Source organism: Delphinus delphis, chromosome 16, assembly GCF_949987515.2.
Source record: "Delphinus delphis chromosome 16, mDelDel1.2, whole genome shotgun sequence".
Taxonomy (NCBI): Eukaryota; Metazoa; Chordata; class Mammalia; order Artiodactyla; family Delphinidae; genus Delphinus; species Delphinus delphis.
In genome coordinates, this window is record NC_082698.1 from 62,932,498 (window position 1) to 62,949,464 (window position 16,967).

Sequence of the window (16,967 nt, forward strand, 5' to 3'; positions counted from 1 at the left end):
ATTACTTCATGAACAAGAGAGCCCAGACAGCTTGACCCTTTGATTATACTTCTGCTTTAATAGAGTAATGTTTGAAAATACATAGATATCCAGGAAAAAAAGTAAAGCAGTATGAGGTATTGAGAGCACAATTGTGCTTTAATCTGGGTGTTAAGTTTCTAATTGTGACAGCAATCACACTTCTAAGCAAACGCTGTCCACTAGCTCTGCAAACACCTCCAGTGGTACTATTAAAGCAGTTAACTTCACACTGTAAAACATGTCAAACCCAAACATGTCAAATACCCAATTCACTGTATGTTTCATCTGTGTTTTTTCACAAAAAAAGAGGCATATCTAGATTTCATAATCAGAGTCAGCTTCCTGAAGATTTAGATATGAAATAATGCCTGTCAATTTGTTTCTCAAACTAAATGTTTTAAGAACAGTATAATTTATTCTTTAAAGCAATTTTATACATATGTGGAGTCTAGTTAACTTCATAGTGATGTTGTTGAATACAATACAAAACAAATGCAGGTATTTTCCAGGACATTAGGATAGAAAAAGGAGGCTTTAAGAATTCATGAGAAAAAAAAGATAATAAAACTTAAACTTCCTTTTCAGATGTTTTAAATTTTCTATAAAGCTTTTTGTCCTCAAATTAATCATTTAACCATGGTACACAAATACATTGCCTGGTGTCAAGCTGGGAAACCCTCTCTTTTATATAGTAAAATCCTCTTCTGGTCCATTCTGACCCAAGTCCTGGTTGTCTGAGGGCAAATTTCTCTCCAGAGACCTAAAGTTGTAATAAAAAGCATCGTTTTCTTCTAGTGGTTGGTATTCCTGTTCGATTTCACGTAGGAAGCCACTTCCAGAGCCACTTCCAGAGCCTGATCCTGAAAAGTCCTCAGAAAGAGGGAAGACATCATTCAAGTTCCTGGATTTCATCATTCTGAAGCATGACAGAAAAGTGGAAAAGAAACATTAAAGTTTGAGACATGAAAAGATAATCATAATAAATTTTTTAAGATATGAAAGTAAATGTAGCCACTCCGTTGCTCAAATTTTAAGTTAAAAGTTTCCCAGTTATTTAATGTTTTAAAACAAAAAATAAGTCAGACCTTTCCACATATTTACAATACTTACTGTATCTAACTCGTTGCCTTTATCAGCTTCACATCTACTCATTGCAGATGCATATAAAAATGCTAATTTTCTTATCACTAACATAGCAATCCTATATTTAGAATATACTTAACGGGTCATTTATTTTTTACAGAAAAGATCCCATTTTTACACTTTCTCCCACTGAAGAAAGGACACACAAGTAAATTAGACTAGATATATATTTTTCCTATTTTAAAAATTCTGCAAAATCTCTAATAACTTCACAGGGCTTCAACAAAGCTCACGCTTAAGAAATTCTTTGCAATAAGTCAAGCATTATATTTGCCAGCATGTTAACATTCAATCTCCTCCCCGCAAATAAGTGCATTCATTCAACTGGGTTCAGTGGGGTAGTTTGAAATCCACTCAGCACCAAAGGACCAGAGCAATGATGCCACCCATCAGTGGCAGAATAAGGCAACAAAGCATCAGAGACAAAAGTTGAGTTTCACAGCCTATGGGTCATTTTCTACACGAAAATAATAAACCACAGGCCATACAACAGATTAGAGTTTCCTTCATGCCTACATTCGATAAATACTGAATATCTGATCCCTGTTCTGAGGGCCTGGGATAGAATGGGGACTGACAGATGAGGTCCCTGCTCAGAGGTTTATAACTTTGGCGGGGAGACAGACAATAAAAAGTGAATAAGCAAATCAGGAAAATATTAGGTGGGGCTAAATGTTATGCAGAGAAACAAAGTGGAATAATGTAATAGAGGGTGACCTGCTGGATAGTTGGTCAGCTGGTTAGGAAAAGGAATCAGAGCTGGAAACAGATTTGGTAGTTTCTCCCCCTCCCTCTCCCTCTCCCTCTCCCTCTCCCTCTCCCTTTCTCTCTCTCTCTCTTTCTCTCTCTCTCTCTCTCTCTCTCACACACACACACACACACACACACACACACACACATAGTATTTAAAGCCATGGAACAGGATGAAGTCACCCAAAAAAGGCATGCAGATACAAAAGCAGCCCACGACAGAGCTAGGGCCACCCCAACATATTAAATATTAATCAAAGGAGAAAGAACAGCCAGGGAAGTAGAAGGAAACCCAAGACAAGGTGGGGCCATGGAAGCCCAGAGAAAAAAGTATTTCAGAGGAAGGGTGGTCAACTGTTTTTGAAAACAACTGACAAGTCAAGTGGGAATTCCCTGGCGGTTCAGTGGTTAGGACTCTGCACTTCAGTGCCAAGGGCGCAGGCTCAATCCTTAGCCCGGAACTAAGATCCCACAAGGCATGTGGCGCAGGAAAAAAAAAAGAGAGAGAGAGAAGTCAAGTTAGCTAAACATAGAGAAGTAACCAGCAGATGTGTCAACAGGAAGTAATTGTGACCTATTTGGTTGCTGTTTTTATTCTTTTGGATCACCATTCTCCCTATCCCTTTTTTTTTTTGCGGTACGCGGGCCTCTCTCTGTTGTGGCCTCTCGCGTTGCAGAACACAGGCTCTGGACGCGCAGGTTCAGCGGCCGTGGCTCACGGGCCCAGCCGCTCCGCGGCATGTGGGATCTTCCCGGACCAGGGCACGAACCCATGTCCCCTGCATCGGCAGACGGACTCTCAACCACTGCGCCACTAGGGAAGACCTCCCTATCCCTTCTTGCCTCCCTCCCTCCTAAACATGTACAATAACTATGACTGCTACAAACCTGTATATAGTTTTTGGATCAAATAACATGAGGAGATGGGGAACCATTAAAAATTGGGACTCCTGCTCTCCTTTGCTTTGTAAATTCAGAAGTCGGGAGTGGGAAAGAGGAATAGTTAAAATGTTTAAAAAACTTTAAGCTCCCTTGGAACTTTTACCAGTGTGGAGGAAAATAAAAAAGAACTTAAATTGGGAATTCCCTGGCAGTCCAGTGGTTAGGACTCCACGCTTTCACTGCCGAGGGCCCAGGTTCAATTAAAAAAAAAAAGAACTTAAATTAAAAAAAAAAAAAAAGTAGGCTTCCCTGGTGGCGCAGTGGTTGAGAGTCCGCCTGCCGATGCAGGGGACACGGTTTCGTGCCCCGGTCCGGGAGGATCCCACATGCCGCGGAGCGGCTGGGCCCGTGAGCCATGGCCTCTGAGCCTGCGCGTCCGGAACCTGTGCTCCGCAACGGGAGAGGCCACAGCAGTGAGAGGCCCGCGTACCGCAAAAAAAAAGTAAGTGCTTCTACCAAGCTCTCTGGGTGAAGGTAGAACCAGAAGGGGTTGAGGAGATAGTAAGCATCAGCAACCCTATCAGGAAGTGTTACTATGAAGAGGAGCAGAGAATGGGGCAACAGCTGGAAAGGATGCAGAGTCAAAGAGGGGATTTTACCTAAATGTAGGAGATACTAGAGAATGTCTGCATACTGATGAGAAGAAGATGCTGGGTTCAGAGGGTTAACTGCAGAATTAAAGTCCTGGAGAAGGTGCATGGGGATAGGATGCCCAGCACAAGGAGGGGTGGCCTTAGAAGCTGCCACAGTCATAGTACAGTCAAGAAACTTACCTAAATATTTAAGACAGGGAATTGCTAACACATGAGATGGAAGAGAAGCAAAGCCAAATAGGGAATAATAAGGAAACCCAGAGATGAGGAACAGCAAGAAAATATTTCCCTCCCTGGGCTAGAGGGACAGTGGAGGAGGTGGTACTACCTGAGCCCAGGGACCAAGAGCATCTGGTGGAAGCTGAAGCCATGGATGAGACACAGCCCTGCCAGAGGTGCCACCCAAGGCAGGAATGAGAAGAAACATCCTTGTCTCTTCTTGCCGCCCACGCTGACCAGTCTCCCTTTCAGGCATCCCACTGGCCAAACTCAGCCACAGATCTGGGAGCCTGAGAAATGCAGACCATAGGGATCAGCCCTCACCACCCTCACCCAACGGAGAGCAGGGAGATGGAAGGAGAAGAAATGGATCTGAGAGCAAGAGTGTCCAAGACCGTCACAGAAGCAGGGGCTGTGCATCCATATTAACAGGAGTGTCAGAGCAAGAAGGAAAGTTGCTGGCTGAGGAAAGGGAAGATCCTAGAGATTTTTTTTTATTTATTATTTTTAGTTGAGGTAGAGTTGATTTACAATATTATATACATTTCAGGTGTACAACAGTGATTCACAATTTTAAAGGTTATATTCCATTTATAGTTATTATAAAATATTGGCTATATTCCCTGTGTTGTACAATACATCCATGTAGATTATTTATTTATTTTTATTTATTTATTTTTGGCTGCGATGGGTCTTCCTTGCTGTGCGCGGACTTTCTGTAGTTGGCGCAAGCCGCGGCTACTGTTCGTTGCGGTGCGCGGGCTTCTCATTGCGGTGGCTTCTCTTGTTGCAGAGCACGGGCTCTAGGTGCACAGGCTCAGTAGTTGTGGCACACGGGCTTAGTTGCTCTGCAGCATGTGGGATCTTCCCGGACCAGGGCTTGAACCCGCGTCCCCTGCATTGGCAGGCGGATTCTGAACCACTGAGCCACCAGGAAAGCCCGATTATTTATTTTATTCACAGTAGTTTGTACCTCTTAATCCCCTGCCCCTAGCTTGCCCCTCCCCCTTCCTTCTCCCCACTGGTAACCACTGGTTTGTTCTCTATATCTGTGTGTCTGTTTCTTTTTTGTTATATTCACAAGTTTGTTCTATTTTTTAGATTCCACGTATAAGTGATATCATACAGTATTTGTCTTCTCTGTCTGACTTATTTCACTAAGCATAATACCCTCCAAGTCCATCCGTGTTGCTGCAAATGGCAAAATTTCGTTCTTTTTTATGGCTGAGTAGTATTCCAGTGTGTGTGTGTGTGTATCACATCTTCTTTATCCATTCATCTACTGATGGACACTTAGATTGCTTCCATATCTTGGCTATTATAAATAATGCTGCTATGAACATTGGGGTACATATATCTTTTCAAATTAGTGTTTTCATTTTCTTTGGATATATACCCAGGAGTACAGTTGCAGGATCATATGGTAACTCTATTTTTAGTTTTCTGAGGAAACTCCACACTGTTTTGTACAGTGGTTGCACCAATATACATTCCCATTAACAAGGTACAAGAGTCCCCTTTTCTCTACATCCTCGCCAGCAATTTATTATTTGTGATCTTTTTGATGACAGCCATTCTGACAGGTGGGAGGTGATATTCATTGTGGTTTTAATTTGCATTTCTCTGGTGATTAGCGATGTTGAGCATCTTTTCATGTGCCTGTTGTCTAACTGGATGTGTTCTTTGGAAAAATGTCTATTCAGATCTTCTGCCCAGTTTTTAATCGGGATGTTTGTTTTTTTGATGTTGAGTTGTATGAGCTGTTTATATACTTTAGATATTAACCCCTTATTAGTCATATCACTTGCAAATATTTTCTCCCATTCAGTAGGTTGTCCTTTTGTTTGTCGATGGTTTCCCTTGCTGTGCAAAAGCTTTTAAGTTTAATTAGGTCCCATTTGTTTATTTTTGCTTTTGTTTCCTTTGCCTTAGGACACGGATCCAAAAAATTATTGCTACAATTTATGTCAAAGAGTGTGGAAGATCATACAGATTTGAGGAGGGAAGAAATAGTGTAAATATTTGTTTTGGAGGACTTGCGTTGTTCCTCTAATATCTTAGATTTAAATGAATCACTGTTGAAATCCGTTTCTTAAAATAATGGAGGATGCTGTAATATCACGTTCAAGCTTTATGCCGTGGACCTAAAAGCGAAGGGTTGCAGAGTTGCATTTTGAGGATGGTGGTGATATAATTTCAGTGATGAAGGGGGTTACCAGGATCCCCAAAGTGATGATAGACTTACGTGGTTTGGACATGATGATTTACGTGGCTTTCAGGGGAGTGATTTTCTATTTAAGCCTGAAGATTAAAACTTTTATGATAATTCTTTTCATAATGTATCTTTGCTACATATAATTTTGATATTCATTGAAATAATGGGTTTTAATACAATTCAATTTTTGTTACTTATGAATTCCTATTGGATCTTTTTTGCAAGTATAAGGCAGGTTTTATTTGATCAAGAAGAGTTTTGGATGTATGGACACCAAGGGAGGAAGTGGGGTGGGGGATGAATTGGGAGATTGCGGTTGACATTTATACACTAATATGTATAAAATAGATAATAAGAACCTGCTGTATAAAACGTAAATTAATTTAATTTAATTTAAAAAAAAGAAGAGTTTTGACTTTCTTTTTTATGAGTCGTGGTCACTTATTCCTCCTTTCCCTAATTTCTTCTTTTTTTTTTTTATCACTACCATCTAAACGGAACATTTTTGTCACCCCTCAAAAATCTTGCACCTAATAGCAGTCACTCTTTATTCCTCCCTCCCTCACAGCCCCTGGCAACCACTACTCTATTTCTGTCTCTATGGATTTGCCTATTCTGGACATTTCACATAAATGGAATCATACAATATGTGGCTTTTTGTGTCTGGTTTCCTTCACTTTGCATAATGTTTTCAGGATTCATCCATGTTGTAGCATTTATCAATAACTCCTTCTTTCTTATGGCCAAATAATATTCTACTTAAGGGATGTACCACATTTTGTTTATCCATTCAGGTGATAGACTCCTATTGGATTTTAATATAAATATACAATGTGCTCTATTTACATTAATAAAATAATGTTCAATCATTTTCAATACCTATTGGTGAAAAGTATTCAATTTTTGTTTCTGCCACAAGAAAAAGACCTTGCAAAAGTGTAGGTGAATAGGGACCTCCCTGGTGGCGCAGTGGTTAAGAATCTGCCTGCCAGTGCAGGAGACACAGGTTCTATCTCTGGTCTGGAAAGATCCCACATGCCGCAGAGCAGCTAAGCCCGCACTCCGCAACTACTCAGCCCGCATGCCTAGAGCCCATGCTCCGCAACAAAAGAAACCACCACAATGAGAAGCCCGTGCACCGCAACGAAGAGTAGCCCCTGCTCTCAGCAACTAGAGAAAGCCCGCGCGCAGCAACAAAGACCCAACTCAGCCAAAAATAAATAAATTTTAAAAAATAAATAAAATTCTTAAAAAGGTAGGTGAATCATGTATTCTTGTGCATCTCATATACCAGTAAAGACAGTACAGTTTTACCCTGTACTGTGCAGTGAAAACCTAACCATGGAACCTAACCATGGAAGCAAGAGCCTGAAGAAAAACACTCTTGGCAACCCTCCCACCTCCATGCCAGGATCTCAGCAGCGGATGGTGAAAGTAAAATCAAGAAAGTCCACTTACGAAAAAGGGTCAGTCCTTGGAGGTAGGATTCTGTTGTATTCACCTGGAAGTAGATCGAACTCTGGTCCCTTTTCATCAATGCAGTTTGCAGAATTGCTGTCAGGATTGCAGCGTACCCACTGGTATCTGGCTTTCCGCACAGGAGAACCTGCCCAAACATGGAACCCACGTGGTCAATAAATGTCTCTTACACAGCTTCTAATCACTCTGTCCCTAAGAAATTTTTAATTAAATAGATTCTAAATTTGGTAGGTAAGGTGTGGACAGGTTTTATGATCATTAATATCACAGGAGCACCGACTATTTGCTAGCCCTTTATGCACACCATTTGTCCTTCTCACAACACCCCTCTAAAGTAGCCTAGAGTTTAAGGTTAGAACAGGCTTTGGCAATTAGCTGCCTGGAGTGAAGTCTCAGCTCTGCTACTGGTGAGCTGTGAAACCTTAACTTCCCCAAGCCCCCACCAGAAAACTGAGGTACTAAGAGTGTCTCTCTTTCATAAGCTGGTCACAAAAATTAAATGAGAAAATGCATGTAAAGATCTTAACATAGTGCCAGGTACACAGTAAACACTTGAAAATATTAGCTATCATTATCTTTGTACTATTATTTCCATTTTATACAAAGGAAAACTGAGGCTGCACAGGTACTAAGTAAAGGACCCAGGATTCAAACCTGTATCTGACCCTGAATCCTGCCTGTTCTGGTAGAGATGAGTCGAATCATGCTCAGAAATGTTAAGGCATGTACCAATTGGTACCCGAGATACTACAGAGCCCTAGTTCTTTAGGGCCATTCTTGGGTATTGAAAAGAAATTCTTGGGTATTCTTGGGAATGAAAAGTAGGTTAAAAACTTGGCCTCTTTCTTTGCCCTCACATCTAGTCAGAGATTTCAAAAATCCCTCAGCAGTGAAAGCCTGGAGTCCTAACTACTGGACCGCCAGGGAATTCCCTCCAAGGTATATTATTAAGTTAAAAAAAGTAAAGAACACTATGAATTGTTTGTTACCATTTGTGTGTGTTTGTGTTTTTTCACACTATATTTACATATATGCTTATATGCACAGAACATCTCTGAAAAGATACACAGCAAACTGATCATCTTTGTGGAGGGAATTGGTGGCTGGAAGACAGTGGAAGGAAGAGCATTGACTTTTCACTGCATATCCTTTTGAATCATTAGATTTTTGAGCCATACGTATGTATTATCTATTCAAAATTATTTTTATTTTTTGACAGCTTTCTTAAGGTGGACTTGACATTCAATAAGCTGTGCATATTTAAAGTGCACAATTTGTTTCGACAAATGGATACACAATGGAACCATCACCACAATCAAGGGTATGAACATATTCAACATCCCCCAGAGTTTCCTTGTGCCCCTTTGTGATCCTGCTCTTCTCCCTCCCTCCTCCTGACTCCCCCCAGCCCCCCTCAACCATCAATCTACTTACTGTCATTATAAATTAGTTTGCATTTTCTAGAATTTTATGTAAATGGATACATACAGCAACTTGTCAATGGTTTCCTGACTTTAAATCAGGTTCTAGAGGGCTCTCTACCTTTTATAGTACTCTCTCCTAGAAATGGAGAGTTTATTTAGATATTCCTTACATCTAGACTGCTTTTGTTGCAATTTTTAATAAAATTTATCTTAGAAAAGGAATGTATGTTCATTATAGAAAATTTTGAAAAATGTAGCAAACCAACATACAAAAAAATTTACTCCTAATCTCATTACCCAGCCCTCCCAAAGACCATAAGTCCTGGAGTTTTGCTTTTTTTCCCTCTGGGTATCTGTATTTCTAGGAGAGTATGCACAAGTTGTGTCCTATTCTCAACTATCAGAGGTTGAAAAGTGAAGCCTCTACTGAGGTCAAATTCACTTTACATCTTAATGGGATGGCCAAGGACTTTGTTCTTAAAAGATTGCAGAACCACAGAACTTTTGCAAAATGTCCTCTTTCCTCATGAAACTCTATTATGTCTGTTTACACTCAACTTTGTCCTAGCTAATATTTCTGATTAATTTTATAAATACAGCATTGCTAAGTTATTAATAACATCATTAAGATATACATTATATACATATATATGGAGAGAAAGAGAGAGAAAATATATAAAGAATTCATGATGCTGTTCACCTTAGTATTATTTAAAATAGGGAAACAGGAAATAACTAAATAATCAAAACAAGAGAAAATACTCAGATTAATTATGAGGCATTCATATGAGAGACTATTAAACAAATGGGAAAAAAGCAGTAGTTATGGAAAAGACTATATAGCATCATAGGAAAATCTATGTTCAAAAATTAGTTTAAAAAAAGCAGAGGGGACTTCCCTCATGGTCCAGAGGGGACTTCCCTCGTGGTCCAGGGGACTTCCAATGCAGAGGACTCAAGTTCTATCCCTGGTCAGGGAACTAAGATCCCATGAGCTGCAGGGCAACTAAGCCCGTGTGCCGCAACTATGAGCCCACAAGCCATAACTAGAGAGCCCTTGCGCCACAACTACTGAGCCTGCATGTGCTGGAGCCTTTGCGCCACCACTAGAGAGGAGTCCGTGTGCCACACGAAAGATCCTGTGTGCTGCAACTAAAACCTGATACAGCCAAAAATAAATAAATAAATATTTTTTAAAAAGCAGAATACCACTCTATGCATAACAGTTGTTAATGCAACTACATAAATAGATATCGGGGGGCGTGAGGAATGGGAGGAAATACACAGAAATAACTATAGTGGTAGACTCTAGTGATTTTTTTCTCACTTTGTTTTCTAAATTGCTGTAATAAACAATATTCTTTTAAAAATATAAACAAAACAAAGACTCTAATGTAGAAAGTAAATGTTCTCCCATTGTTTTCCTTCTTTCTTTCTGTCTGTCTTACTTTCATTCATCCTTTCTTTTAGAACTACTATTCTATCACAATCTTCCCCATAGTTCCTGAATATAGCTTACAGTTTCTGGTCTGGGACGCTACTCATCCAGAATGGGTTAGCTTTGTCACTGCTTGGAGGCTGGAGGTAAGGCTTGACATCAACTTGTGATGTCAAGTTGACATCACAATGTCTCCCCCTTACTAGCTGTGTAACCTTAACCTCCCTGTACCTCAATTTCTTCATCCATAAAATGGGGACAGTAGTAGCTCTAATAATGAGATATAAATATTAGGCTTGTAGAATAGTACCTAGCACCATGGTCAGAGCTCTTTTTTTTTTTTTTTTTTCGCGGTACGTGGGCCTCTCACTGTTGTGGCCTCTCCCATTGCGGAGCACAGGCTCCGGACGCACAGGCTCACAGGCCCAGCTGCCATGGCTCACAGGCCCAGCGGCCATGGCTCACAGGCCCAGCTGCTCTGGGGCATGTGGGATCTTCCCGGACCGGGGCACGAACCCGCGTCCCCTGCATCGGCAGGCGGACTCTCAACCACTGCGCCACCAGGGAAGCCCAGAGCTCTTTATTTATTTAAATTAATCTCTCCCTTTTCTTTTCTTTTCTTTTTTAATATTTATTTGTTTATTTATTTTGGCTGCACTGGGTCTTGGTTGCAGCACGCAGGATCTTCATTGTGCCATGAGGGATCTTTGTTGCAGCATGCGGACTTCTTAGTTGCGGCATGTGAACTCTTAGTTGACACAGGCATAGGAGATCTAGTTCCCCAACCAGGGATCGATCCCGGGCCCCCTGCATTGGGAGCACGGAGTCTTAACCGGTGGACCACCAGGAAAGTCCCGTCAGAGTTCTTTAAATGCTAGTTTCTCTGCTGAGGAGGAGAATGAGAATGACCTATTGACCTATCTCTGATAGTGAACAGCTTGTAGAGAGACCAAATTTAAACTTCTGTTCCACCACAGTATCCTATAATAGAATCCCAAAGAGTTCCTGTTTAAACAAGATAAAAGTATCTGAAACATCTAGCACAAGGCTTTGCACATGGTAGGTATTTAATACATTCTAGCTCCTTCTCCTCTGATTCTTTCCTGAAGAAGCTTAAGCTTGGCATCTACTGAATTGTTACTTAGAAGCGTCATCATTGTGAGTCAGGTAAAAATTCAACATCTGCTCCAGCAGAGGGCAATGTCTTCACACTCCATGCCGTCTAGACCAGCGCGGTCCAATAGAAACAAGAGAAACCATCCGTACACGTATGGATGTTACAACAGCCATATTTTAAAAAGTAAAAAAGAGGTGACATTAATTTGAAAATATTTTACTTAAATATATTCAAATATTGTCACAACATAATCAATATAAGTTATTAATGGATATTTTACACTTTTTTTCATCCTAAGATTTCAAATCTGGTGTGTATTTTGCACTTACACAATACCTCATTTTGGACTCGCCACATTTCACACATTTCAAGTGCTTAGTAGCCACAAGAAGCCCGTGGCTACCATTTCAGACAGAGCAGGTCTAGACATTCTTCTCTACTGTCGTGGATGGCTGAATATCAAACAAAGTAAGTGCTTGCATAGATAGGAAGTTAAACAGAAAAGTAAAACTAATAGTTTAATGAGGAAGCATCTCAGTGAAAGATCTCATCTTTTCACTGGTGTAAGAAACACAACTCTGGTAAATTAGAAAACTTCTAAAATACAAATTCCCTCTAGAGTTTAGAATCTCAGCTTTTAAAATTTATAAAGAGGGGTTTCTTTTTTTGGGTGATGAAAATGTTCTAAAATAGACTATGGTGATGGTTGCACGTATCTGTGAATATACTAAAAAACCATCGATGTACACTTTAAATGGGTGAATTGTATGGTATATGAAATCTATCTCAGTAAAGCTATTCCAAAATTGATAAAGAAATCAAAGATAGAAGTCCACCTCCCCCACAGAAATGTTTATCTAGTTTGGGACTGGTGATTTTATTTTTTTAAATAAAAAAAGTTTTATTGGTATGTATGTAACATAGCACACAATCACTCTTCTAAAATGTAAAATTCAGTGGTTTTTAGCATATTCATAGGTATGTGCAACTATCACCACAAATTTAGAACAATTTTATCATCACAGAGAAATCCCCTGTCCTTTAGCTAGCCAGCTCCTGTATCTCATGCTTCTCATCCCTAAGTAACCACTAATCAATCTACTTTTTATCTCTATATTTTTAAGCAAGTTGGATGTTTCATGTAAATAAAATCATATTAGGCGTTTTCTTAATATTTATTTTTTTATTTTTGGCTGTGTCGGGACTTAGCTGCGGCACACAGGATCTTTCATTGCGGCACACGGGCTTCTCTCTAGTTGTGGTGGGCAGGCTCCAGAGTGTGTGGGCTTAGTTGCTCCACGGCATGTGGGATCTTAGTTCCCCCACCAGGGATTGAACCCACCTCCTCTGCATTGGAAGGCAGATTCTTAACCGCTGGACCACCAGGGAAGTCCCGAGGTGGTTTTTCTTTTTTAAGTATAGTTGACCTAATATACTATGTTAGTTTCAGGTGCATAACATAGTGGTCCTGTATTGCTATATATTATAAAATGATCAACACACTGGGGATTTTAAATCTGCTTTAAAATAAAGAACACGGTTACAGATACCAAGTTCCTGACATATTTATTCAAGGGTGTTGGCAGAATGTGAAAATTCAACAGTTCCAGCCCCCGATGTGTGGGAGTATCTTGATTCTGTCTTGCTTGAGAGAAATCTTAAGATTACCGTAATTTAAAAAATAAAAGGGAATATGCTCATGGACAGAAAAATTATCTTCCTAAGAGGCCCCACTTACAGATCTCCTGGTTAATTTTGTGGTGGATTCAAGGGAGAAGAATGTTTTTTATTTACAATCACTTCCCTCACTGCCTACCCCCGCCCTTTCTCGGTCTGTCTTTGTCTCTCTCTGTCTCTGTCTTTGCCCCTATTTCTTTCACACATACACACAGAGTCACTAGTCTTGCTTTAGCAAATACTTTCTATAAGTAAACATTACCAGAGCAAATAACTTACCCCAGTAATATCGTATTGTAATATCAATTTTTCTCCAACATCATCTCAATTTACTAATTTCCTATTCTTAATGGAGACTTGCTACAAGTGTGCTAGAAAAATTTAAGCGGAAACTGCCATGTTGTGGGGAGGGGGGGAGGGAGACCATCTCATTCATTGTTTGGTGGCATTCAAACAGAAGTCACCATCTAAGCTGGAGCTGCTTCCTACAGGCCAATCAATTCCACAAGATGAATAAAGTTCCCCCACCCTTGTATGGTTTGACAAGCTATAAAAAGTTCCAAGTTTACTTTCAATTTCTCCTTCTCTGTCCCTCAACTCAGTGGTTTTTGTAGCAAGGGCTAGAGTCAAAGCAAGGTTGTTTTAAATAAAGAAAATCTCTAATCCACCTAGAATACAGCTAAATTGCAGTAGAAAGTTAACTCTGAACTTGAAATCAGATGACTAGCTCTGCCATTAATTAGTTGTAATGGGCCTTGGGCAAATCTCATAAATTTTTTGCAAGAGGTTGATGTAAAGAGCAAATGAAATGATGAATGTAAGATCCAATTTTCCCCTCTATAAATTGGTGTTAATTCCTCCTCCTAGGGAATGTGATGATCCTTTACCCGAGAATGGATGTGAATCACTTTACAATCAAACAGCAGCGCACATAGGTGGAATCAATATCATTATCGTGATCTCAGAGGCAGTGTAGAGTGGAAACATAGTCTGGCAATGACCCCCTTGGCCACACCTGCTCATGGATTTTCCATTTTCCCTCTTTATGGGCATCTTTTAGAAAGAGAGGCAATAAAAGAGTAAGAGTCACCTCATCAATTGATGAGTAAGGCCCCATCAATAATCCCCTGGAGCTCTACATTAAATTGATTAGCCATCTGTCCTCTCCAGGGTCTCCCACACATTGCCAAACTTCCATCTCTTTGCACTTGGTAGACATACTTTTACAGCATGTCTTTACTTCAGCTTCACTTATAGTCACTGACATGGGCTGAATTGTGTCCCTCCAATTCAATGTGTTGAAGTTCTAACCCCCAGTACCTCAGAATGGGACTGTATTTGGAGACAGGGCCTTGAAAGAGATAATTAAGACACAATGAGGTCATGCAGATGAGCCCTAATCCAGTATGACTGGTTTCCTTACAAGAAGAGGAGATGGGGACATAGACACACACAAAGAACCATGTAAAGACAGAGACAAGACGGCCATCTACACGCTGAGGAGAGAAGCTTCAGAATGAAACTAACCCTGCTGACACCTTGATCTTGAACTTCTAGCCTCCAGAACTGTGAGGAAATAAATTCCTGTTGTTTAAGCCACCCAGTCTGTGGTACTTTGTTATGGCAGCCTTAGCAAACTAATACAATAACCTAAGATGTTTTGTTTCAGTAAAAACAAGCCAAAAGCCTAGTGCAGTTGATCAGTTCAGTCAAGTCAATGGGTTAAGAAAAAAAATTTTTTTAAGTGGGGAAAGAATGCTACAGAATCATATCTGGCATCACATAGAAGTATGATGAAATAGTGACCTCTCTGCAGCCTTGAGCTGATGTCACTCACACACGCAGCTGTGGGTGGACATCTATTTCCCTTCTTATTCAGATGTGAACACTAACCCTTGATTCCAATACCAACTGCACTTCTCCTTTGGAAACTCCCTAGTTTTTCAGTCCATTCATTCTCTCTTTTTTAGTTCCTTTCCCAACAAAGAGCTAAACCTACCTGGTGATGACATAAATACTAGTACTTTATAAAATGTTATAATAGTTTCTTCACTACATTCTGAAGAATACCTATTACATAAAGAATGCCTTTGTTTTCATTTTAGTTTTCCCTATAGAACCTTAGTGGGGAATGTGACATTTCTGGGAAATTTTGAAGATGTAAAGACTCACAGAGCTCTGGTCAGGGTAGACCCAGCACCAACAGGTCACTCAAGTCTGTGCTACAAACATGGACCTGAGTGCTTGGATCTTGTCAGAGCACATGAGGGAATTATTTCATCAAGCTGAAGGTTTTCCCTAAAAGATCCAAGTAAAGCCTGTTCCTTACATTCAACAATGTTTTATACCTTAAAAAATAAATAGACGAATGGAAAATTTCAGCAACATTATTTGCTGGTTTTTTCTTCAATAATTGCATAACAAGAAGAAAGTGATTTTATAAATTTCCAATACATAATGAATGTATCTGAGATCATGTGTACAATTTCATTTCCACCAGAAGTAAAAACAAGACAACTAGAAGTAACTTCGAAGAAACAAATCCAGGATATGTGCAATCACCATGACTCAATATTTCCTTTACCGTTTGGAGGAACTCTAGTTTTTCTACTATAAATTCTCCCATCTACTTATCAGGCCATGACTTTCTGCCTTATTCAGACATGATCGCTTATTTACCAAAGGAGAAGAAATTGTATTTTTCCTACAAACTGATTGTTTTCATTTTCTTAGTCATTAAAGGTTTTAAGTTGTTTCATTCTGACTAAACAACCCTAAATGATAGACCTAATAAGAAATTTCCCAATGTGATGTTTCTCTGAGCAACAAAGCAATTACTAAAATTCTTTGGCCTCTCTTTAAAATCTGAGATGGTTTTCATTAACTATGTCTAAACATAATTGAATTTTCACTAAGAACCAAGTTTTAAAAAGGAGAAAAAATACACGCAAATTTACTCTGATTTTAAAAATAGTATTTCCCAGTGTCACAATAATTATGACACTACCATATTATGTTAAAACTTGGGATTGATGTAGACACTTAGGGGTAGGTCATTTTCTATATTCCTTTCTTAAGCGTTGAAAAATTTATAAACAATTTTCATCTGACAATAAAATAGTACATTTCAATCATTTTAAGAACTTATAAGGCCACACCTCCCTCAGAGTTTAACTTTTTTTGGTACCAAACTTAACCAATCTCACACCAAGGAGTTCAGCTACCCCAAATCCTTTTTTTTTTTTTTTCTTTTTTTGGCCTCCTTTCCCACAGTATAATACATTCCATACCTTAAAGCAAATATAAACATTTGTGTGGACCCCAGGACTTACAAGGAAGATTATAGGGGTACAAGATTCCTGGGTCTTACCTTGAACTGAAGAACCCAAAATCAGGATGAAGGCGAGAGCCAGGACAAGCCTACTGCACTGGAGGAGCACCTGCATGATGACCAACTTGCTTCAGCTCCACCGTCTGCACGCCAACTTCACGACAGGGAAGTGTAGCAGGGTGCTCTCTGTCCCTTTTAGAAAAGGTTCCAAAACCTCAAACCCTGCCCAGAACACACGTCACAGTTTCCTGAACAAATAGAAAGAAATCCACATCAAACCCCAGAAAGATTTAGAAAAAAAAAAAAAAAAGGCAGAAAAATAACTATTCATACCCATTATGAAACTGCAGTGGACTCTCCCCAGGTCTGCTTTTTCAAAAGTTTTGTTGTTTGCCACTTGCTGAGTAGAATCAGCATTCAGGACACTTTGTTTTTTCTTTCTTCAGGTAACAATCTAAACACGAGATTGCTAACATTAAGAGCCCGCTGCACAGTTGATGAGATAAGGGAGCTAGATGCTGCCATGCTGCCTTTTCATCACTGATGCCCTTCAACATAAAATATTCTTAATTTTCTTTTTCATCAGGAGTAGCATAACTCACTGAGCCAAGCTCAAGA

General features: G+C 39.7%; 1 protein-coding gene across 1 annotated transcript; it reads right to left on the bottom strand.

Moving 5' to 3' along the window:
* Positions 1-410: 410 nt before the first annotated feature.
* On the bottom strand, positions 411-16,529 carry SRGN (serglycin). Its single transcript, XM_060034888.1, has 3 exons — positions 16,389-16,529; positions 7,342-7,489; positions 411-937 (listed from the first exon to the last, which is right to left on the bottom strand). Exons 1-3 carry the CDS (start codon positions 16,462-16,464, stop codon positions 706-708), a joined length of 456 nt encoding a protein of 151 aa, XP_059890871.1. The 5' UTR covers positions 16,465-16,529; the 3' UTR covers positions 411-705.
* Positions 16,530-16,967: the final 438 nt, after the last annotated feature.

Excerpts from the sequence above, each read along its gene's own strand:
- SRGN (XM_060034888.1), bottom strand. The coding sequence starts at position 16,464 with ATGCAGGTGCTCCTCCAGTGCAGTAGGCTTGTCCTGGCTCTCGCCTTC. Across the intron at positions 7,490-16,388 it reads TTTGGGTTCTTCAGTTCAAG|GTTCTCCTGTGCGGAAAGCC; the intron begins GTAAGACCCAGG and ends ATGTTTGGGCAG. Across the intron at positions 938-7,341 it reads CCAAGGACTGACCCTTTTTC|AATGATGAAATCCAGGAACT; the intron begins GTAAGTGGACTT and ends GTCATGCTTCAG.